General features: G+C 25.6%; 1 protein-coding gene across 2 annotated transcripts in view; it reads left to right on the forward strand.

Annotated features, from left to right (window-relative positions):
- The window catches only part of LOC129612499 (uncharacterized), a 108794-nt gene that overhangs the window by 12232 nt on the left and 71741 nt on the right, over window positions 1-24821 (forward strand). For both annotated transcript variants that reach the window (XM_055526142.1, XM_055526141.1), the window contains exons 4-5: window positions 8581-8753; window positions 15944-16009. In XM_055526142.1, the coding sequence (XP_055382117.1) occupies window positions 8581-8753; window positions 15944-16009 (239 nt within the window). The remainder of the gene's footprint in view (window positions 1-8580; window positions 8754-15943; window positions 16010-24821) is intronic.

Here is a 24821-nt window from a genome sequence, read left to right on the forward strand (position 1 = left end):
AATAAACAATCAACAAGATAACTTAGAAATTTTCTTATGAAAAATTTATACGTGGGCTGCTTTTAATTTATTTCTAAAAACTAAGCGCAAATAATAAGCTTGGAAAAGTTTTTCTTTTCTTGCTATTATTTGCTGAAAAATAATAATTGCCTTAATCGTAATTACAATGAAAGCAGTAAGCTTTCACATTTGTTTTCTTTTGAAATTATATTGGAATTTACTTTGGAAAATCCTCGAATTTAGAAATAAAACCGTTGTATTTGTAAGAATATTTTGTATAGCTTAAAATTACATACACATGTAAGTGAACATTTTTATCTTCAATTTTCAGTGTTTTGTAAAATTTTTAAGATAATTTTATTTCTAGAAAATTCAAATTTTTTTCTTTTTTTTTTATAATATAAATTTATGCCTGACTTAATAATTTTTTTACGGAAGAACACTTACAGTACCTATACCGGTTTGATAAAGTCGTTATTTGTCAAAAATTTAAATATAGGAAAATTTTTGATTTATAATCAAACGTGATTACCGCACCTACCTTACCTTATCTTAACAAGTAAAGAAAAGAGAGAAAAAGAATGTAATATATAAAGTATAGATAAAATAAAGAACGTTTAGTTGCGAAACTATAGGATATGATGACTTTGAAATGTATATACCTTAAGAACGTGTACAAAAAAATTACCGTCTATACTATTCCTAATTGTTAATTGAAAATGTTAAATTAAAACAACCATTAAAAATTTAAATAAAAACAATAAATTCAAGAGACTGCTAGGACAGATCCATTATTAAGTACCATATTTGGCTCATTTGCTTGGAAAAGTTGTCCAGGATTGCCCAATATGTGGACCTTGTGAAAATATTCCAGATAAACCCATTGGATATGTGAGTAAGGTAAACAATAATTCTTGTATTGCATCCTTAGTCGAATCTAAAATGTGTAATTGAGTAGGAGTCATTGAAATCAGAAAGAAAATGAATATTTTGATTCTTCCCAATTTAGATACTTCAAAATTTTATAGATGAAATTCGGATTATATAATGTGCATAGAAGATGTTATCCTTGTGCAGTAACTAAGAAAAATAAGTCTAAAACAAGGACATTATTATGTCAAAAATGCTTAAATATGCCACCTTGTTACAATTATATTATTTTTTTTTCCAGAAAATAAGAATAAAAAATATTTTTAGGGGAAAAATTTGTTTTGTGTCTCTGTTTTCTTGTACTGACTTGAAAATGTGTTTGTGTCTGAATGTATATAAAAAAGGATACTTTATCTACCTCAAGTCTTTTTTCAGGATCACAAATTTATGTTCGGATATTTTTTATTTTTCATTTTTTTTTTGGAATAAATTAAAATTCCTTATAGGACACTTTTTTTTTATTTTTCTTTTCTTACTTTTTTACTTTTTTTTTTTTAATTTTCCTGAAAAACCTAAATATAAAATTTTTCCTATTTTGATTTTTTTTCTCTTTTTTAATTTTGTTTTTTTGTATTTTTCTTATCCGTCATAGGATTAAAATGAAAATATTCTGTCATCATTTGACTTTTAACTAAATACGTGATAACAGTTGTCTTTATCCTTATTAATCTGTCGCCTGTAAAAATATGCTTCTATTCGAAAGTACATACATACATATCGCGCTAGTGTGTAACTACGTACGACAGTGTTGTACCAATGTTCAAGAATAAAAAAACAAATTGCGTGTTAATGCGTATTCGAGAAAAAAAAATTTTTTTTGTCGTTTCATTTTTTGCTGATTTCATTGAAAATTTCAATATTTGCACCTGTTAGGTGTTATCAAAAAGAAATAAAAACTAAAAAGATGGGATGAGAAAGTTGTAGAGAGGGAGTAGTTGAGGGCAAATACGATACGTAACTGTAAAAATTATTATAATTTGTAAAATCATTACAAAATATTAAAATATTGGAAAAAGAATTTTTAAAATTTTACATGACATTGGGTACAAAAAAACATGGTAAAAAGTTCTCGGAAAAAACAAAAAAAAGAATTATAAATTTTTAAGAGTTTTTAGACTTTTCGGTGATGAGAAAACCAATAGAAATTGTTAAATTTGCGAAACTTTTCATAAGACAAGGAGTGCATTTATTTTTTGAGCTAGGGACTAACAATGTTCTTTTAAATTTTAGTAATACTGGAAATGAAATTAATTATAAAAACAAAATTGTTTTTATTTAATTTAATAATTATAAATTTATTGTATTCTTCTCCCATTATACATGTCCAACTTTATACCTTTATTTAAAAATATTTTAAAGTCTTTTACATATATAAACACATAATACATACGCGTTTTAAATTTACAATTGAATGCGCGAATAAAATTCTAAATTACAAGATTTCGAATGTTATGTTTTGATGGATAATAACATTCTTTTTTCCATTCTCTATTTGTCTTCCAAACAATATAACGGCCTCCCACACTTTCAAAGTATTGCTTTTGGCTCTTAAAGTGGGCAGTTTGTAGTAAAACTTCACAAAGTTAACGCGCCATATTCGAAAATTATAAAGATGGCTTAGTAAGAAACTTAGCTTAGTAAAAACGGAAAGTAAACGCCTTAGAAAATAAAAGATAAATAAATTTAAAAAGATATATAAATTTTGGGTTAAAATTTTCAATGAAATGGCAACAAGTTTTTTATTTTATAATAATCGAAAATGAAATATTATTTTAAATCTCTTGTTAAGTTGTACACACGTATATGGTGTTTTTCAAGGATTCATAAATGAGGATTTAAGTTAGTGTTGTGAAAAGTGTTCACCTTTAACATTACAGGCTTATTGTTTAATGAAAGAAGATTTTTATCTATATTGTTAAGATATTTTCCTTTATTTATTTTTACTTTTTCAATATTTATTATCGAATATTGTACAAATACAATGATATAAAACTAAACTTCAACCAACAACAACAATTGTGTATAAAGGTTTCTCTTTATTCTTTAACAAATAAAATAGTTATCCTTCAATGCTTTTAATGGTCACTAATTTGAACACAAAACAACATAAAGTATAAAAAGTTAAAAAAAAGAAACAACAACATTATACGAGTAACAATAGTTGGCACTGTTCTCTCAATTATTATATTTTGGTTGCTGAAACGGGACAATAATGGAAAATGGAATGGAAAAAAACCGTAGAAATTTATTAGTTCAATTTTTTGAAAAAAAAAGTAATTTCTACTTATTTTTCTCTTTTGTGTTTGGTTTTGTTAATGTCACATTTTAAACATGTCCTTTTTGATATTATCACAATCTTGTTTTTTTTACTTTGTAAAGAAAAAAAATTTTCTAGAAAGGTTAACGTAAAAGCACGTGTATGTATTTAAAATTTACCGCTATAAACGTTTGTGTTTTGGTTTTTATTTTATTTTTTATTTTGTCACATTAAAAAAGAAACGAAATGTGTTTAGAATTTAGGAGGCGTTTAGAAAGAATCCCTTCTGTCTCCTTTTTTTTCTTTTTGTCAGGTTTGGCTTTATATTTATATCAATTGGAAAAATCAAGAATAGAGGAGCAGAGTAATAGGGAAACGCAAAAAATTTAAGGATGATTTAATTTACCTGCCGTTTTGTAAATTCAGAGAAATTCTTTCTTTTTCATTAAAGTTGAAAGTATGAAAAGAAATTTTTTTTTTATTTGGTCTCCATTCTTCTAATAAACTCTTTAGAAGAGCTTCATAAGCGCACCAAAATAAAAAGAAGTAAAAAAATAACAATTACAACAAAAAAAAAGTAAATAAATAATGAATACAAAAAAGTTTGTTTAGTTTTTGTTTTCACTTTTCTGTTTTTTACTTTGGTAAGTCCATTTTTTATCAGTTGAAAGTTTTTGTTTTTGAATGAAAAGTTTAGATGACATGGCATTAATTCCAGAGTTTTCAAAATATTGCTTCAATGCAATCAATAATTGGTTAAAATGTAACATGAATTTTGAATCCAAAACCTTAAAATTTGAGAGAAAACCTTGAAAAATCAAGAGAAATTATATTGGTTTCATATTATTAGGGTTTACTATAGCTTTATCGTCAGCTTACTAATTTGACTATAGAATAAATTACTGATTGAATTATAGTCCAATGCCAAATAATTTAATTAAGCTAGAATAATATTGTCATTTTCTTAACTACATTTGATCTAAAACAAAAGCTAAGAAATTTCAACACTTATTAATACTAAAGTCGAAAAAGAAATGGTTCGTCATAACTGTTTTATAAAGACAAATTTCATATGGGATATTGTAATAAGTCCCCCTTCATCTTGAGGTTTCATAAAATTTCCCGTAACAAATTGAATCCAGAAAAAAATTTAATTTGAAATTTAAAATTATTGAGGTTTGCGCCCGCATGCCTTTCCAAATTTTTGTTATAAGATGTGGGGAGGTCAAAAATTTGTTTATTTTTGTTGTTTTTGAGTTTAAATGGAATGATTTCATTTGACTTCGTACTGGTTTGTTAAAACCTTTCACCTCACTCACTTAAAAGATGTGGTATAATTATATAAGTATAGCCAATACACCATTTTTGAACAAGAACCAAAATAATAATAAAAGAAAATATTTAAAGGAGAAGAGTAAAAACTTTTTGAAAATTCAAACTTTTTTAGTTTTTTTTTTATTATTTTATTTTTTTTTTTTGGTGTTGCTATCAATTTTTTCCCTTTCATCAATTCATTGTTGTGTGAAACTTATGAAAATTTTTTTTTATTTCAATTTAGACAATCTTGTAGGCCAGGTAAACAATATTGGTAGCAGCTTGATTTTTTTTTCTTTTTGAAAAATAAAGGAGAAGAATATTGTTGATGTAATTTTCAAAAAGGAATTTAAAAACTTTTTAAATTGATTTTATCGAGATAATTTTCGATTAATTTATTAAAGAGAAGAGCAAGGCATAGATATATTCTTACTCTTTATGTTATTTTGAGTGAAAATCGTTTTAAATCACCATGATGAAGATTCATGAGGTTGAGGAGTAGATGACAGCCGTACCGTTGCTAAAGCAATATGGCATTTAAAAAAAAAAACTTTTTTTTTGTTGTGAAAAATTTATTTATTTAATTTTTTCCTGATGCTGTTTTTATACCCTGCACTTCGTGAAGGGTATATTAACTTTGGTATGGAGTTTGTAACTACTTGAAGGAGTCATCTGCGGTATGGACATATATATATATTCTTGCTCAGCGTAAAATTCTGAGTCGATTTAGACATGTCCGTCTGTCCGTCCGTCCGTCCGTCCGTCCGTCCGTCCGTCCGTCCGTCCGTCCGTCCGACCGATCGCACGATAACTCAAAAACGAATAATGCAATCGACACCAAACTTTCACAAGTTTTTTCTTTTGTGCCAAGGACGAGCCCTATTGTTATTGGACTAATTCGGACAACGGGTTCGGGTAGCTGCCATACAACTCAAAGAGTTTATTTTAAATATTTCAAAAACTAATAAAGCTGTAAATATAAAATTTTGTATACATGTGTCCAATTATATTCTACATATGCTCTAAGAATTATAATGGGATAGCTGCACCGGTTCGGGTGGCTGCCATACAACTCCAACAGCAAATTTTTTATATTCGGCAAAATAATAAAGTCAGATTCATGAAACTTGGCAGTCATGTGTCCAATTATAGGTCAAATATACTTCTGAAGTTTTAGAGGAATTGCTTTACAGGTTCGGGTACCTGCCATACAACTCCAGAAGCTAATTTTAAATATTTGGGAAAATAATAAAGTCAGATTCATGAAACTTGGCAGTTGGATGTCCGATTATAGATCAGATATATTTTTGAAGTTTTAGAGGAATTGCTTGACAGGTTCGGGTACCTGCCATACAACTCCAGAAGCTAATTTTAAATATTTGGAAAAATAATAAAGTCAGATTCATGAAATTTGGCAGTTTTGTGTCGAGTTATAGGTTAGATATATTTCTGAAGTTTTAGTGGTATTGCTTGACAGGTTCGAGTAGCTCTCATACAAGTCTAAAAGCTTATTTTAAAAATTTGGAAAAATAATAAAGTCAGATTCATGAGACTTGGCAGTCGTGTGTCCAATTATAGGTAAGACATATTTCTAAAGTTTTAATGGGATTGCTTGACAGGTTCGAGTAGCTCCCATACAAGTCTTAAAGCTTATTCTTAATATTTGGAAAAATAATAAAGTGAGATCCATGAAACTTGGCAGTTGTGTGTCCAATTATAGATCAGATATATTTGTGAAGTTTTAGTGGAATTGCTTGACAAGTTCGGGGACTTGCCATACAACTCCAAAAGCTAATTTTAAATATTTGGAAAAATTATAAAGTCAGATTCATGAAACTTGGCAGTCGGATGTCCAATTATAGGTCAGCCATATCCGTGAAGTTTCTATAGAATGACTTCACAGGTTCGAGTAACAGCTACACAATAACGAAAGGTGCAGGGTATAATTCAATCGGTTTATACCGACTGAAACGTTTTTACTTGTTCACTTTTCTTTTTACAAGTTATTTAAAATAAATAATAATAACAAAAATAATAATGATAAAAAAAACAAAAAAAAAATAAAATTCTTGTGAGAGTTTTATATTTTCGTTATATAGACTCAATTAAATTCCAATGGAATATTAAGTTTTTCTTTAAATAACTTTAAAAAATAATCTAAGTTAATCTCAAGAATATTAAGTATTGAAAAATTTCAGTTTTTTTTCTTTTAGCTTAAAGGTCTGAGGAATAATTTCAATCTATACGTGTATATTAATAAAAAGGCAATGTTGAAAATTTGTTTTTCGGATTGTACCCTTGCACAATATGTTAAATATATCAAGTTTATTGGGAAACGACTATTCAGAAAATGATTCCAAGGAATTAGACTATATTTGGCAGCCATTTTCGCTAGACAGATACATATCAACCCATCCGTCCATTCCTCAGTGTGCCGAAAATAAGTTTACAACTTCTCGTCCATCCCTCTTAAATTTACAACTTCTCGAGCGAAACGGCAAACACATTTTAAATTTTGCAAAGTTGAGGCTGGTTACTTCTACCATAAACGCTATATGCAGTGTAATCAAATAACGTTGAAATGACAAAAATGTAATTTAAATTAATTATTTGACTCAGATATCAGTGTTCTTGTAGATTGTAAGTTGTAAGAATGAAATTTTAGTAGCGTAATTTTAGTAAATAATGTTTTTCGTTAAAAGAACATTTTTTTCACCTCCGCTCTATGTTATCGTTCCTCCAAATTCGTAAAAATTTAAATTTTCAGTACCTTGATTTCCGAAACTGCATGCTTTTCCAAATTTCTACAAAAGCAATAATGAAATAGAAAATTCCATGTCGTCAAAAAATTTAATTATTTATTTTAACTCATTTACTTAAACGTCAACAATAGCTCTCACAAACAATTGGTTTTTCAAAAGTTGGGCAGCACTTTCAACTTTACGCTGTTGTTGATGAAGTGCTGTTTCCAAAGTTGTTATAAAGTTTTCTCAACCACTTCAAAACTCAATAACAAATGGTTTGAACATTTTGTTCCATTTTCAATAACCAGCATCCTGCCTCAAATATATAGTTCTTGCAATAAGTATTGCAACAAAATATTCAATAACACAGAACTTATAAATAAATTCAAGATTGACAAATTCAATTTATTACCGGTAAGATTTACCAAAGAACCTACAATACGATAATTATCAAAACTCTAAACTGCTCTATTTTTTTGAAAACCTTGAAGGTTATATGCGTTCTTATTAATAACTGCTTGTTTATATTGAAGTTTCCAAAGATCAGTGTTTAGTATTGGGTAACGAAAAATATCACTTCAAATTGTATTGAACTAATCGCCGTTTCCAATCACTGACCATAAAAAATAAAATCCAATTTTAATACAATATTTCTAATACATATTCATTATATTGTGGGACTTTGGCTATCAAAATAGTATTACTGGTATTACTGGTGATGGTATCCTTGAATTTATTAGGTATCTACTCGTGTATATGAAAAAAAATTATGGAATAAATAGAATTGCTTGTGTATTTATTCATCATGGGATACAATATATATTTGTATATATATATATATATATATATGGGTATATAGGATTCAATAAACCATCCATTTAAATTGTGAATGGTTTAACAAAAAGTTTTAGTTGGCACCTACATCGTGTACTAATTTGTGTGCATGATTGTTAGGGAATGTGCGATATTAAAATAAATTTTGTAATTTAATACTCGGTAGCTAAAATATTTTTATTTTTTTTTGCTTTTTTTTTAATTTACATTTTATTATTTTGTAATGGAATTTTAATTGGTTTAATATCAATGTTTCGTTCGATTTGATATTCAGGGTACTTTTTTTTACTGTTCTACTTTTTTCTATAGTTAATGGATGTTCTTTTCTATCGATCTAGGTGCACTCTATAGAACAACCAACAACTATATATCGTTTTTAGTGAGAACATTATTTTCCTTTTTTTTTTTTATTAAAAATGAGTTAGTTTTCACATTTTTTTAAAAAATTTATTATTTCGTTTTTTTCTTCTTTTTTTTTTACATGCTTGTTACATACGAAAGGTTCTTGAAGAATTGCTATTTAAACTGGAAATTGATCATGTTACATGGTCAAGTGATAAAAGAGGATATTACTATCATGTTGTATTTCCATTACCAGCTGGTGAACCATGTGAAACAACATTACATTGTCTAACTGAATTGGGTATCGGAACGAAATTTAATTCAAGTGTCAGGTGAGTTAAGTCATGACTACTACAAAGTTTTTTTTTTGGCTTTAAATTTATAGTAGTTTTTTTATTTTTATAATATAGGAATACAAAAATTTAAGTGTATTATGTAGAAATGAGAATATTAGGGCTTTTAGAATTTATATAAGTTGCGTTGTTTTGTGCTTGTGTAAAAACAATATTAAATAAGGGCGTTTTTTATTTGGAATGTTTTATTTTTGGTTTTTTTTTTTATTTTTAAAGGTTAAATTCCGATTTGCATATGTCAAATGATAGATGAAGTGAGGTAAAAAGGTATTTGAAATTGAGAGGAATTCAAATTTTTTTAGTTCTGAATGAAAAATTGAAAAAAAAGGAAAATTGATTGATTTTGTATTTAACATGGAAAAAAAAATTTAAAAAAGGATATGGGAAATGACATTGTGCGCCTATAAAACACTATTTTAATGACATTGATGTTATGTAAACGAATTAAATTTTGCAGAGACCAAATTTAGTTTTTCAGTTTGTCTTCTACAGAAAATTGCGCGTTGTTTTTTGAAAATAAATTTGAACTTAATCGTTTCTTTATTTTAATTTTGTACAGAATGGCTTTTTATTTCACAGTTTAAATCGGAAAAACAAATTCTATTGAAAAATATTTAAGAATGTTGTATTTGTTGGATATCTAGTCAGGCATTATGAAAATTATTGCAGAGTGTTAAATTATTTTAAGAAAAAAATTCAATTTTTGAGCTCACACTTAATCAAAAAATTGAAAAATTTTAAACATGATTATTATAAATTAAATAAAAATCCGCAATTTCTGAATATTTGTCGTCCTCATTGTTATAAAATTCATAATTGCCAAGATGTGGCTTAAAAACTCCCGTAAAATAATTCAAGTAATTACAAATAAATAATGCTTTTCTTTATTTCAAATTTAAATAACCTTAAGCAGTTTATTATTTGCTTTATAGTAAATTTTATATATTATATACCATTAACATCATTTTTTAATATTTAATGCATCAGTATTGAATCCATTGAATGTCATCGAAAGTAGTTAGAAAATATAACAAAGCTTAATAAAGAGAATCTTTTGCTCTTAGTAGAAATCTGCGTTTTGTAGAGGATTATTTAATAGAATATTAGCTCTTTCATTGGTATGACAGAGTACCTACAGAGACATAGAGATATAAATAGATTAACACAGACAATACATAAAAACATTTTCTTAACAAAATTGTGTACTTATCCATGTACTCATACATTTCAAATTTAATGTTATCTAATAAAATACAATGTCGCCTGATTCTTGGAATTTCTGCTGTATTGTGCTATTTTATTTTGCCTTTTTATTTTTATACCCGTACGAACGTATGTTCGAAGGGTATACTAAATTTGCCTTACCGCTTGTAACACTAAGAAATAACGGTGTTAGATATAGACTCAAGTATATGTTTTTGATCAGCGTCAAATTCTGAGTTGATTTAGCTTCGTGTGTCCGTCCGTCCGTCCGAACGATAACTCAAAAACTAATTGAGCTAAGTTCACCAAATTTTCACAAATGATTTATTGTAGTAAGTGCCAGAACCCTATTTAAATTATACATGATCGGGGTACCGGTTCGGGTAGCTGCCATACAACTTCAATAGTAGTTTGGCACAACCAGTATTTTGAAAAACACATAGTACTGAAATTTTGCATAAATTAATCTGGTAATACAGCAACTTAAAGTCATAGTCTGCTCCATAGTTAGTTATGGCACATTAGTTATTCGCACATAGGATAACAAATTCGTACGGGTATCACAGAGTTGACAAGGTCAACTCTACTTTTTTTCTCGTTTTCATTCATTCTTAATATTATTCTAAGTCAGGCCATATTTCGGTTAAAAGATTTTCTTCCTTAAGAAAGCAAATTGTTGCCACAGTGTATTGCATGTAAAAAGGATTCAATGTGAAATGTTTAAATAAACTTGTGTATAAGAAATAAAATAATTAATCAAAAAGACATTAAAATATTGGTTCAAAATAAATATAAACAAGTGAAAACATTTCAATATACCTTAATTGACAGAATTATAACGCAATGATCTGACTAGAAAACCAAAACCTTCAAATGGTTTTTATTAGCTGAATATAAAACACTTATAATTTAGCAACTTTTTATTAAATTTCATGGAGGCATCTCAAATAACATCTGATCGGACGGACGGACGAAAATGTCTAAATCAGCGAGAATTTTACTCCTTCAAGTAGTTACAAACTCGTTACCAAAATTAATACCCTTCCGAAAGGTACGGTGGCAAAATAGAGAATACGAGTAGGAGATACGTATAATATATAACAATATAACTATATTTAAAAAAGGGAACAGTACATTGTAAATTGAGCAATGTTATAATAATGCCTTATTACTTGAACGGGATGCTAAAAATGTTAAAAAATTTGACTATACACAAAATTTGTACATACACGAAATTTGTTATGGTTGGAGTATATTTGTGAAGGGAGAAGGCATATTACATAAAACAGAATAATAACACAGAATGCCATAGAAAATAATATTTTGAAAAGTTGATTTTCAAATTTTAATGTTCCTATAAACAAGGGCATTATTTCTATACTTACGATTAATGAGGTCTATAAATGATCATTTCTATGGTCGATTAATGAAGTTTATTCAATTGCAGAAAAAAATTTAGTTTTTCCTGAGCTTGTATTTAATTTTCAAAGTTAATGAGATTGAATTGTAAAACTACGTTCACTTAAATAACTTTAAATTAAAATTGCTAATATATTTTTAATTCATCATAAATTTAGTTATATATGAACTTTTTTAAGTTTGGACAAATAACTTTAATATTTTAAAGAATTTGAAGAATATTCAAATACATATCATACAACCCATTACCTCGAATGAAGATCTCTTCAGCCTTTTATTCATTTATTTTTGTTGAAACACTTTTCCCATACTTTTTCTGCTCTGTTTTGGTAAAATATTAGGATAAAATTACCCTAAAAAGAATTGATAATTGACACGTTATACTATTATTGTACAAATCTACAAAAAAATATAAGTATCCTGAAAAATATGACTAAAATATTTGTTGAAGTACGGTAAATAATAGTCCAGTAAAACTAGTATTATAGCTTCTTAAAAGTTTTCAAGACTTGCTAAAATAGTTGAAGAGGCATCCCAACGTTTGTTGCTAAAATCATTTGTGAAATTGTAGGCTTCTTTCTTCTGAAGTTGTATGACTTGTTATTGGATGTGTAAATACACGTTCTGTTTTCCCGATAATGCCTAAATTCAAAAGGGTCTTGAAATTATCATTTCAAACCAATTGCAAAAATTTGGTTAGTGTAACTCAATCATTTTTTTAATTTTCACTGGAACAATCAGACGGACAATCATTCGGAAATAAATTGACTCAGAATTCGGCGCTAAGTGACAATATGTATTTACATATATGTCTATATTTCAAATCCGTATTATAAACGAAGCAGTAAATTTATGTCAGCCGGTAAATTTTAAATATTAAAGAAATTATAGCTTTAAAGGATTGGATTGAACAAAGTTCATTGTACGAAGTGAGTTTCTGAAATTACTTTCACGAAAAGAACAAAGTGATAAATTTTTAATTAACAACTTTTAATTTTATTCTTTTCTTTCTAAATAAATTTTATAAAAATTGTCAGATATTCATAAATATATACATTTACGAGTGCACACACAATACATAAATGTTGTATAATACTCGTATTCACATGTCCGGATGCACATATTTAAAAATTTGTACGTTTCATTAATTTTAATCTTTTAACACATTTTATATGATCGATTTCAATTTACCAAATTTCCTTGTCCGGTAATTTGTACCTTAGTTTATTAATTATTTATTAAAATATTTAAATAAAAACAAACATAAAAAATAATAAAAAAAAAACATAAAAAGTAAAACACCAAAATAAAATTAATATTAATCCAAGAGCTCAGGATATTAAAAGGAAACAAGAAAAAAAGTAAATGAGAAGAAAAATACAATAAACGTTAAGATTTTGCAATAAAAATAATATTTATTATATAATGAAATTTATTTATTCATACCATTCATGATGATGATGAAAAAAAAAACACATGTAAACGGACATATTATAATGAACACGTACATAATGTATTCTTCTGTTAAACATATAGATTGAACACCTTATACATAATATTGTGCATATTATACAGCACACTGATGTTGATGTTTGGATGAATATTGTAATGTATATGTGGCAATAAAATGTGGGCCAATTATAAAATATTGTTATTGTTGTCTTTTTTATCCCTTTTGTTTTTTATGTTATTCTCATTGTTAAGTCATTAAGGTATTTAAGCACATTGAGAAGAATAATTTCATTTTTGTATTCTATTCGTTTTTTTCATTTTATTGTAGATATATGAAAAAAAATTTAAAATTAATTATAAATAATGTAAATACATTGCAAACGATTGAGCAAATACACATACGTATGAATGAAACTTACTAATTGAATGGGATATGTGAGAAAAAATAAATAAATAAATAAATAAAAATTTTAAATTCTTGGAATTATTTAAAGTTTTTATATAAGAAAAATATTATTGATTTTTTTTAAATTCATTCAGGTACTTTAAAAATTTAATAAATTTTAAAAAGGACTCTTTTATCTGTTAAAACTTTTTACTATATTTTATTTTTTATATATGAATTTTTAAATATCTTAAGTAACATTGAATGGTTTTTATAGTAAAAATTATTGTAATAAATAATTTTTTTGAAAAAATAATTTTATTTTAAGAATTAAGTGTTATCTGAAATATTGCGATATTAAATGTGTTCAATGAAAGATTTAATGCCGGATAATGTGGAATTTTAAGTCCTCAACGATAAAAACAAATACTTCTATATTTTAGGATTTCCATTTTTTAGGTATTTTTAGATTGCAAATGTTTTAAAGGACCAGAGCAGGCAGAAGACAAATATTACTTTAAAATAATTAAAAAAAAAAATAAAATAATTATCTTTTTTTATAATAACTTCAAAAATTACTTCTGTGTCACATTCTGATTCCTTTGATTTTCTGCAGGATTGTGGAAAAATATGAGAAATATTTTTATTGATTCCTCTCCATTTCTCCAATACCAACTAAGTTCCGAAACAATAACTGTAGATCTTACTTAGTATTTTTTCTATATTGAAACATGAACATTAATGCAATATTATTATTTTTTAGTGTAGAATTATCAGTCGATTTACAGATTCTGGGCTTGAACGTCTTTCCGCTCCAGAAACAATACAAAACCTTCATGTAGAGGAGAGCTCATCAAATTTTTACCAATGATTCATATTTGAGAATGTCAAAATCATATTTAATTTTTTTGAGATCTAAAGAGTGACTCCATTATAGCCGTAATAGAATTTTAAAGGTAATTTGGCTATATTTCCAGAACTACAGTATTAAGGTTATAGTAGTGACAGAACAAAATTAATAATGAGGAAGCTGAATTGGTAGAAACCGTACGCTTTGGAAGTGCTTTTTAGTGTCATTGACTAAATAATTAAATAAGATTACATTAGGGAACTATCATTTTTGAAAAATTTGATTTAATACATATGATAAGGTGCAATATATCTTCAAAAGCAGTTTATTCATAGGTACTTTTCAGATTATATTCAAGTATAGCAAGAACTTGTTATTCAAATCAGGACTAATATAAGTATAAAAACAATCATGTAGTATGAATGCTCTTGGCAGATAAAATATAATTCTTTAAATTATTAATTGGTACGGCGCAATCAAGACCTGCAATATTTTCGGCATATTAATTACATGGAAATCTATTGTCATTCCATTAAGCTACTAAAACAAATTTATAAATTTAGCTTTCATTATTACAGAACATTTCATTTAAAAAAATTTAATTAATTTTAAAAAATTTTTTCAGTTTTGCCCTTCAGAAAATAAGAATGCATCCTTCAATTACTAACATTTTTATTTCTCTAATTACAATAGAGAATAAAAACAAGCAATGAGAAATAAAAATCAAATATTTTCAAATCAAAATATGTATACTCGTTCGTAATTTTTTGTGTTTGCCCCATTTATAAATTTTTACCACAAGTATGACAACATTAATAGAAAATTGAGTACAATGTCAAAGAAATCCGGAATGAATGTATTGAATTTAATATGAAAATGAGAATAGGTGAGAAATCAAATAAAAGAAATATTAAAGTAAAATGAGAATTATGTACAACATTGTTAACCATGAACAAAAGAGAGATGAACTTTATTTATTCAATGTCCTTTTCATTACTTTAGGTATTTGTGGGTAATATTATTATGTTAAAATCTATTATTTTCATTTTATTCATTAGGATTTTAATTATGATTATAAAAGATATACAAATAATCACCTTGATTTTTAATTTTATAAATATAAAAAGAAACCCGTGTCTTTTAAGTAAATTTCTATTTAAAAGTAAGAAAGAAAATTTATATTGTAATGAGAGTATAAAGAGAATGAGAATGAATATATTTTTACTCCTTTTATACTACAATCCCGGAACACGGAAAATGAAAGGTATTATATTGTGTATATTTTTTGTCTATATCTTTTCTGGTATTTTTATGTGTATGTACTAATGTATGCTCTTTTGAAGCGTCAGTGAACTCAAAATGATAAATTACTTATTGCAGTTTTATAGTTGCTTGTTACATAGATATTGATCGCTGGTAGTTCAAATAATATCTACTCCAAATAATTTATGGCTCAATTGAATTGCTCGAAATTTTGAAGGAGTTATCAATTATGGTTTTGATATTTTACTTTAGTTTATTAAGAGTTTTCAAATTCAAGCTACAGTTTTCTACAGTAGAAAAAAAATATTTATGAAGAATAAAATAGATTTGCAAATTATCTTATGGTAGACTGGCAATAACTTCGAATTTAATATAATATTTGCATTTCACATATTTCTATTTTACCTCATTTTAACACTTTTTTCTTGTCATCATTAAAATGTTAAAAAGACAAAAGTTTTAATAAATATAATTTAATCAAATGAACGTATGTGTAGGTAAATATATACATACTTTATAATCTGTAATTATGTATAGAATCGTGTATATGCTTATTTTTTCACATTTTAATTCTTATTTTTTTTCTTATTATTTTAGTGTACTACCATGCAGTGTCAGCTATGACGCCATATCAGATGCACAAAATAAAGACACGGATTTCAGGTGAGAGTACTCATTTCGTTCCAGAGTGTAATACTATACAGGTGTAAATGAAAAAAAAATATGCATATACAATGTAAAGATTTGTACATTTGGTTTATTTCGTTGACAAGAAGACAATAGCGGGATATTAATTATACAATACCTTATATTATAATGTACATTGCATATACTAGATGTAAATTATACGTAATATGTGTATGTAAGCACATTCCTCATCCCTTCATGGATGCACCGAGCATAATGGATTGTGTGAATTTCTATACTGTACCAAGAGTTCTTTTATTTGACTTTGATTATTAAAAAGAGAAAATTAAAGGAAATAAAAGCAGTGGCAAATGCGACTGAAATATTTTCATACTAGAAAATTTTGAGAGCAAAAACGTACTGCTTTTATAATACCTAAAGAGTATTATGTTTATTTAATGCTTTTAGAGAACAAAAAAGCTAGAGTGAAGAAGAGAGAGTTAAGCTGTTTTGCTTTCATTAATAACTAGAAGAATTTTGCATGTTCATTTTCACACACATTAAATTTTTCAAGTGTACAAAGCATGTGTGTATACGAAATGTGTTGTTTTTTAATTTTTTCCTTTTAAGAAAAATATCAAAAGAGTAACGTGGAAAGGTCATCTGATTTAAGGAGTAAATGTAAAAATCTTATGAAAAGAATTTTTGTTCTTTACAATATTAAAATGTTAAATGTTATCGTGCATAACTTACGTAATAATTGCTTATAATTATGCGTGAAGATCACTTAGAATATGTGTGTGAGTTTTTTTTTAAATAAATTCACTACAATTACTTCAAATTAATTTTAATTTAAATTAATGAGAGGTTTTTTTTTTCAATTTGTTCGTTTAATTTTTTTTCTTTATTATTTAGTTACATAAGAGGTTTCAATTAACTTTTCTTGTAAAGCTATTTTTTGTTCACAACTTGAACTTGCAAATTTGTAAAAGTCGGTATTAATTAAGAGCGGTTAAAGAACATAATGATTTCAAGCGTTTATTTACAATCGATTCATAAAAAGAATTAAAAGACATAATTATAGGGACTATTGCATTAAAACGTAAAGGTAAAGTTCTTTGTACAATCACTATACAAATGAGAAATAATGGCATAGTTGAATGTGAAAAAAATATTCTTGAACTCTAGAGAGGCTTTTTTCTCTGTTCAAAATTTCAAGGTAATTGCATAATAAACGTTGATTATTGGTACTTATAATATTTTTTTAAATTTGTAAATAATTTGACTTTCGTAGATAATTTAATTTAAGAAAATATTATAAAATAAATAATATTTTAAGAGTTATTCTTTTATATAGCTACTCTCTTGTTATATTTAATAAAATTCACAATGAAATATATTTTAACTTATTAAAATTAAATAGTACTCGAAAATATCATTCCGATCTACTTGAATGTATTATAAGAATTGCTTAACAGAAAGTAAATAATCAAAGCTGCACTGTAAAAAATTTCGAAGGAAATTTACTACAAAGAAAATTGGCAACCGATCTGCCAACATTAACCTTAGTAAAAATATAAAGTTGTTGCAATATTGCAATTTATTATTAATTTTTTTAAAGGGTATTTTGCTTCTGGTAGGAGAATAGGGCTAGTACATGATATCATAGATAACCATGAAATAGTTTCTTGCGTCATTGAGTTTTATTAGATAGGTGTCGAGCCTATGGTAGATTTATTCTTTTAATACATTTTAATTGTAAATTTTAATTGTAAATCGTGCACTTTAAATAGTAAAAAGTACATTTAGAACAGTAATCCTTGCAATTGCGAGGGTAAAAAGTTCATCATTGTAAAAGTTATTTTTTACTGCTGATAAATGTGAAAATATTCCAAATAGCACTATTATTCTAATGGGGAAGGGAGAAAATATATGACAGTCCTTTTCGGGGCATTCGAACATATATTGCACATTATAGGAAGAATAACGTCACAACTCAAAAATGTAACTTCGATTTCCGGAAATTAAAGTATTTAATTACTATCGAAGGCTAAAAAACGTTGATATAGAACAATTCCATAAGTATATAAACAAATTTCCTGTATTATTTTGTTACAGAGAAGCTTTATATATTTAAATATAATAGTAATAAAAGCAAGTTTGCGACTCTGCATTTTGGCTAATGCCATTGTTCTCGCAAATGTGCAATAAATAAATTTATAAATTAGCGAAAATTATGTTATTCAATTGTATTTTTTAATCCTATAGAAATAATTTACTCTGTTTCATTTTATATTACTTGATAATAAAAATTTCGGTTACAAATTTGAAACTTTTCCGTCTAGACAATATGTAAAGGGATTTGGTTAAGTGAAAAAGAGAAGAGAAAAATAAAATATTCCTTAATTCTATGTTTTATAACTTAAAAATATTCATACATTTTAAAAATTTGGTAAAAAATTTGTAATTGAATTTTCTAAAATTCCAAATAGTCTAGAAAACCCTGGTAAATTTGTTTTAATTTTTCATGAACAAAAACTTTAATTTTACATTTTTATAATGGGTACCCGTATATAGTGTGCCCAATTTGTATAGTTTTACATTTAGTTCATAGAATAAAGTAAAATTGTTTTCATTATAGAAAAACCCTTGTCCGAATTTCTTTTTTTTTTTTTACAATTAAATTATTGTTTTAGTATTTTGTTTTTAGAAAATAATATTTTTGTTTCGTAGAAAAATATCAGATTAAATTTATATTGGGGTCAGAAATTACATCTTAAAAATATTTTAATATTTTGTTGTTTTTGCTTTTTTGGCCTATATAAAAAGGAAAGCAGAGACCCAAATTTGCGGACAATAACAAAATGAGAAAGGATAATTAATAATTTTTACAACTTTTGACTGGATTCTATGTAACTTTTTGTACACCTATATCACCTCCACACCTTTTAAAAACTTTTCCTTTCTATTTAAAAATATAAAAAATTTCATTTTGTTTATTTTTGTATAAAATTTATATAATTATGTTATTTTTTTTGGAATAAAATCATTTTATGTCTTTATTTTTCATTTTATTTTTAAATAAAAGTGAAAAAAGAATACATTTTTTTTAATATCCTTAAAAATATTAAAATATTTTCAAGAGAAAAGGAAAATACGTACGTATAGTAGAGGTGATAAGGTTAATGAAATTTGTATTCATTCATTCATTTGTTTGTTTGTAGAACAATTGCTGGTTGAAGTTCTACTGTACTATGGGTAATTAAATGAACTCCAGAAAGGATAATTGGGAAGAATAACTTCATTTTTCGTTGGTTTAAAATAAGATAAAAGCTGAATTATTCCTTGTTTCTAATAGACATGATTTCTGTAACCCTTTCTGTTCAGTTTTTTGTGTTGATCCTTTCTTTTTTTTTAATTTTTGTTTAATTCAAATTTATTTTGATGTTTTTTTTGTTCTTTTTTGTTGAAATTCATTACAATTCTGTTTTTCATTTTGGTTTTTAGTTTTGGGTTATTTCAATTACAATATTTATAAAAATGTAATAAGTCTCAGAAAGAGAGAGAGAGGACGAATCGAATACTGTATTGTACCTTATTGTAAGCTCCTATGAGACTACATTATATTGATAATACCTAAAGGAGTTTAGTAGGGTAAAAGTTATGTAGTTGTTTTTGTGTTTTTTAGTCAAGTTTATTTTTTTTTAACTATTTCATGCTCTGCTGACAGGATAATTGCTTTTAATTAAACGTTCTGTTCCAAAAAAAAGCAAAAAAAAAGAGAGTAATAATATAGAGAAAGAAGCTAAATATTATAGGGAATGCAGTATAAATATTGTTGAAAAAAAAGTAGGGCAAACTTTAAAAGGATATTAAACAGAATAGTATAAAAGTAACTAAAAAAAAAAAACAAAAAGGATTATTTATTTATTTTTTTCTGGTTATTACTGCTGTGGGATTTTGGAGTTATTTAGAACTTTTGTTCATTGTTTTAGTCCCTCCTTTATGTACAAAATAATACGGCGGGATATCTGTAGCATCTACTTTTGGATTTTTTTTTTGTTATAGTGGCCATAACGTCTCTTTAAGATTCTTTTGGTCAACTTGTTTATTATTTTTGTTTTTTTTTTTTTTTTTTTTTTTTTTGTTATATAGATATATGCATTATGCATTAAAGGCTAAAAATTAAAATGAATATAGCACCAACTACAATAGAATATTTTGTATTCTTTAAATATTTTTTTTTGTAAAAAGTATTCAAAAAATTTAAAAAAAGGAACTTTTTCAGTTGTTTTTAGTTGTTTAAATTTCTGGACAATATTAAGTTTTACGCGTATTTGGTAAATTTTTTAAATTAATTTGAAATGTTGTTGAACCACAAGATTTGTTTTCGAATGGTATGACAATTTATTTGCATTACTTCATTTCATGGTTTTGAAAAAACAAAAAGTTACTTTATTTATGTTTTACATGCAAGTTTACAGTAAAATGAAGAACATTAATCAAATTTTGAAAATAGAAAGAAGTTGGGCAAGGTGATTGTACATTTAAACACGTATAATTTTCAGATTTAATTGATAAGCTATTGTTTGGTATGTCTGAACTTTTGGCTATGTCATATTTTGCAAAATTGTATACAGAACAAATTATAATGAAACTTGAGTTCAGAACGACTTTAATTAAAAGTTTTTGAAAGCAGGACACTTTTTCTGAAGAATTTTTGTATAGATTTTTTTATGAAACTTCGAAAATTCAAAGAAAAACTAAACAACTGAAATCTTACTGTTTGATCTATTTATTCAAAATCTTTAAGAAGATTTAAATTTTATTATGCACATTTGAATTATGTATATAGGATTGTTTCATTTCGCTATGGTACATTTTCATTATGTATACTAATTTGCAAAGTGAAAAATTTTATACAAAGTTTCTCAAAAAAACTTTTTACATATTAATAAGAAAAGCATTCTAAAGGATAAATGTGTGACTTTTTTTATTGAAAGTAAAAATATAAAATGTTTTTATATAATTATCCGTATTTTATAATGCTTCAAGAGAAATAAACTTATGATTTTTGCATAAGAACAAGTGCTATTCAAGAAATTTTTAATTAATCTTCTTGTTCTTCTTCTAACGAGAGTTTCTTGTTCTTTTTTTAGCTTCTGCAAGGTAATGCTATATTTTTATAAAAATTACTATCGCATAATTCTTTTTAAAACTTAATTAGCTCTAATTTAACTTAAATTTCAAGAATCTCTGAAAATTAAAATATTTAAGAAATGAGTTGTAAAATCTTATTGCTTAAAATGTATTTTATTCTATTCTTTATTATTTCCTTTTGGTGACTGACTTTAAATTATGGAAACAAATTACTTAAAAAATTTGAGTAATTATCACAAATATTTTAAAATGAAAACTTAATGTAAAAATCTCATTTTATTTTTAAGGTTTGATTTAGTTTTAAATTAAAGTATGTTTCTATAGAATTTGTTACAGCTTCATTTATAATTTCTGATTGTACACATTATTTGTTTTTACAATATAATAATTATTATGCATTCGTTACATATTGTACCAAAAAATTCATAATATTTAAGAAAAACCATTTAATATTTATATAAAATAATATTTTAATGAAAGCATAGTATTCACCTGCTTATATTGAAAATTATAAATAAAAAATTTGATGTGATCAGCATATAACCGACTGGACGGTATATTTTCTAGTTTATCGAAAATGGTGCACAAGATTGAGGTTATTTGTAAACTTTTACTTAACATTCTAATACAGTAAATACAGTAAATTCTGCACTTCCGGTCACTTTATGCTTTTAAAATTTATTGAAAAGTCAGTTGCTTGTACTCGCAAAAAGAACTCAGATATTAAATTTCAAGAAATTCATTAATCCTAATTAATAAGTCTAATTATGATAAAAAATGTAAAATCAATTCCCAGCTCGGTTTCCAAACTCTTACAATCCCTAAAAATTTATATAAGTTCATTGAATTCACATACACTCTGACATCAAATATTAAATTTCAAGGAAATTACTATATCTCTTTATAATATATGCAAAAATGTAATTTGGCTCGTATAGTAAAAGTACCGTTGGTGACACCTGATTTTTTCCAAAAATTTTAGAAAATCTGTTGAACACCTTCTTAAAACTTGAAAAATGATCAAAAACAGTAAAATTGAAGCAACGCATGCGCGGTTGTACATAATATCAATATTCTTGTTTAGTTTGAGTTTCTCAGCAATAGACCGAAGTATAAATGCGTCAATAAATTAATTTTTGGCAATCTGATAAGAAGTTATTAAAAATTTATTATTTTTAGAAAAAAGTTCGATTTTTAAACGATAATGAAATTAATTGAACTTGAATTCAATTTAATAATAAATTTCGGTTATATCGCCCAAATAAATAAACTATGCAGAGAAATAAAATAAATGGTTTTTAGGCCAATATGGTTTAATATCAGCTTTTCTCAATGTAATCGGATCTGGTTTTGTCTTTGGCTATTATTTATTTTACAATTGATTGAAATGGAAATTTTTTCTATTAATAGAAAATTTCCAGTTTTAAAATTTGGTGAACCAAGTAGGTTTTAAGAATTAATATATTTCAGATTTAGAGATTTGAGGTTGAAATAAAATTTTTTAGAGCACAATTGTCGTTTGTAGAACACCTGTAAAACATTTAGAGTTTTCACTTTCACAATAATATGAAAGGTTCTTTATAACAACACAAGTTTTCACATTTTATAATTTTTTTTAATTTTAGGACTGTTGGTATAATAGTTTTTCAAGAAAAACGTATATGAAATGTATTAAAGTGTGTAATTAAATTAAATAATATTAAAATGTAATTTTTGTTGAAATAATCAAATCAAATTTCAATAGGAACCTATATCCTTGAAAAAAATGTACACATGCGTACATGTAGATTTTATATTAAAAATAATTTTTAACAAAATATTATTTTAAAAAAAACTATCAATTAAAATGAATAGCTTATATAATTAAAATTTTAAAATAACATTATTATGTTCTGTTCAAATTAAAATATGTTGTTACTTTTGTAATAAATCAAAATATTTTTCGGTAAAATGTGATAAATGATTATTTTAAATAATATGAGTAATATGAGTAATCCATTACTATTTGTGTAACATTTCATTATAATAAAAAGTAAAAACTGAAATTTATTTAATTTAATAAAATAACATTCTTTGGATTAGATTTTTTATGCATTTAAAATTTTTTAACATGTAATCAATTAAGTACAAAATTCTTTTTATAACAAAGGTAACAAAAAATTGTTATACGTTATGTATGGAAATTCAACTATGTAGAAATATTTTGTTATTATTGTGATTTTTAATTATGAAATTAAGATGAAATTTTACATTAGTTATTTGCTATAGAGCAATATGGAAATTGTTAATGAAGACTTTAACTAAAACTTTGTCTGACTCTGGAAATTTATTCTTATTAATACGGACATGCAACAGAGTTACGATAAAGAAAATAGTAGTTCATTAAAATGAAATAGGGTCAAACTAATTCGTTTGTAAGGCAGCACTTTTCGATTTAACAAGTGAAAATTCTCCTTTGAAAAATTTCAAACTCCTATTTGATATTGTAAAATTTTGATATTGTAAGACTTAAATATGATATGCTAGGATAAAAGAACCCAGCCAATACTTTTTTACATTTACAAAATTAGAAAAAAGCTTATGGTTCCGCCACAATGAATAGTTAAAAAATTGCACTTTTAGGGTTTTGGGGGGCTATAACTTTTAAGGAAGGAAGATCTGCAATATCAGCTACGAAAACACAAGAAATAAATTCAAAACTGTTTAACCAAATATTTTTGTGAAGAAGTCACACACCGCTGTAATTTGTTCCTAGTTATTACTCATAAGCTTACATGAGTACACATATACATGAAATGAAAGAAGCTTGAATATAATCGCAGTTCCAAATTTTTTAATATTTTTGATTTATTTCTTTTGAATTTTTTTTTAGTTTTATTTTCATTTTTATTCATTTGATAGGTGAATGATAGGTGGAGGTTAAACTTTTCTAATTATTTAAGGAATTCGCTGAAAATTTTCATGGAAATTCCGATTAATTTAATCTACTTTATATTGTGGTATATTTATAATATGCAATTGTGCCAAAATTTCCTTGACAAAAATCTTAAAGTTGTTTTTTATAAATTTCAATTCCCAACATTTTCATTAGTTTTGTATTACTTATTCTATCAAAAATATTTACTGCAATTGTCTGAATACAATGGTGTTTGTCAAATAATATTTTATGCAAACAAAAAAATATTATTCAATATATAAATTTTAAGTATGGGTAATCCTTAAATTGAATATAAAATAAGATACAAAAAATAAAGGTACTTTAAAAGTTTTCAGTAAAATATTTTGGAAAAGGATTAAAGAAAATTTTTTTTTTGAAATAAAAATTCATTTAAGACTGTTTGTAAATAAAAACATGCCAGTTGCAAAATTTTAGTAATTTTCTTTTCTCCTTTTCTTGCATTTGTGTAGGCAACGCGTATATTTATTATGTACATACATAGAAACATAATATGCTCATATGTACTTATATTTTCTTTCGAATTCATAGGTTTAAAGGATGAATGTTGAATTTGTGTGAATATATAATAAAAAAGGAAAAATTATGATATGATTTTTATTAGTAGCTCAGCTCTATTTATTATTCTCTATATTCATGTACAAAATATGCATGTTATAGACCTAAGTTTTTAATAATGTAAACTTATCTATTTTCATATGGAGAAGCAAAGAAATATCATTGCAGTAGAAG

Source organism: Condylostylus longicornis, unplaced genomic scaffold (genome assembly GCF_029603195.1).
Source record: "Condylostylus longicornis isolate FDR11 unplaced genomic scaffold, ASM2960319v2 ptg000072l, whole genome shotgun sequence".
NCBI classification, from domain to species: domain Eukaryota; kingdom Metazoa; phylum Arthropoda; class Insecta; order Diptera; family Dolichopodidae; genus Condylostylus; species Condylostylus longicornis.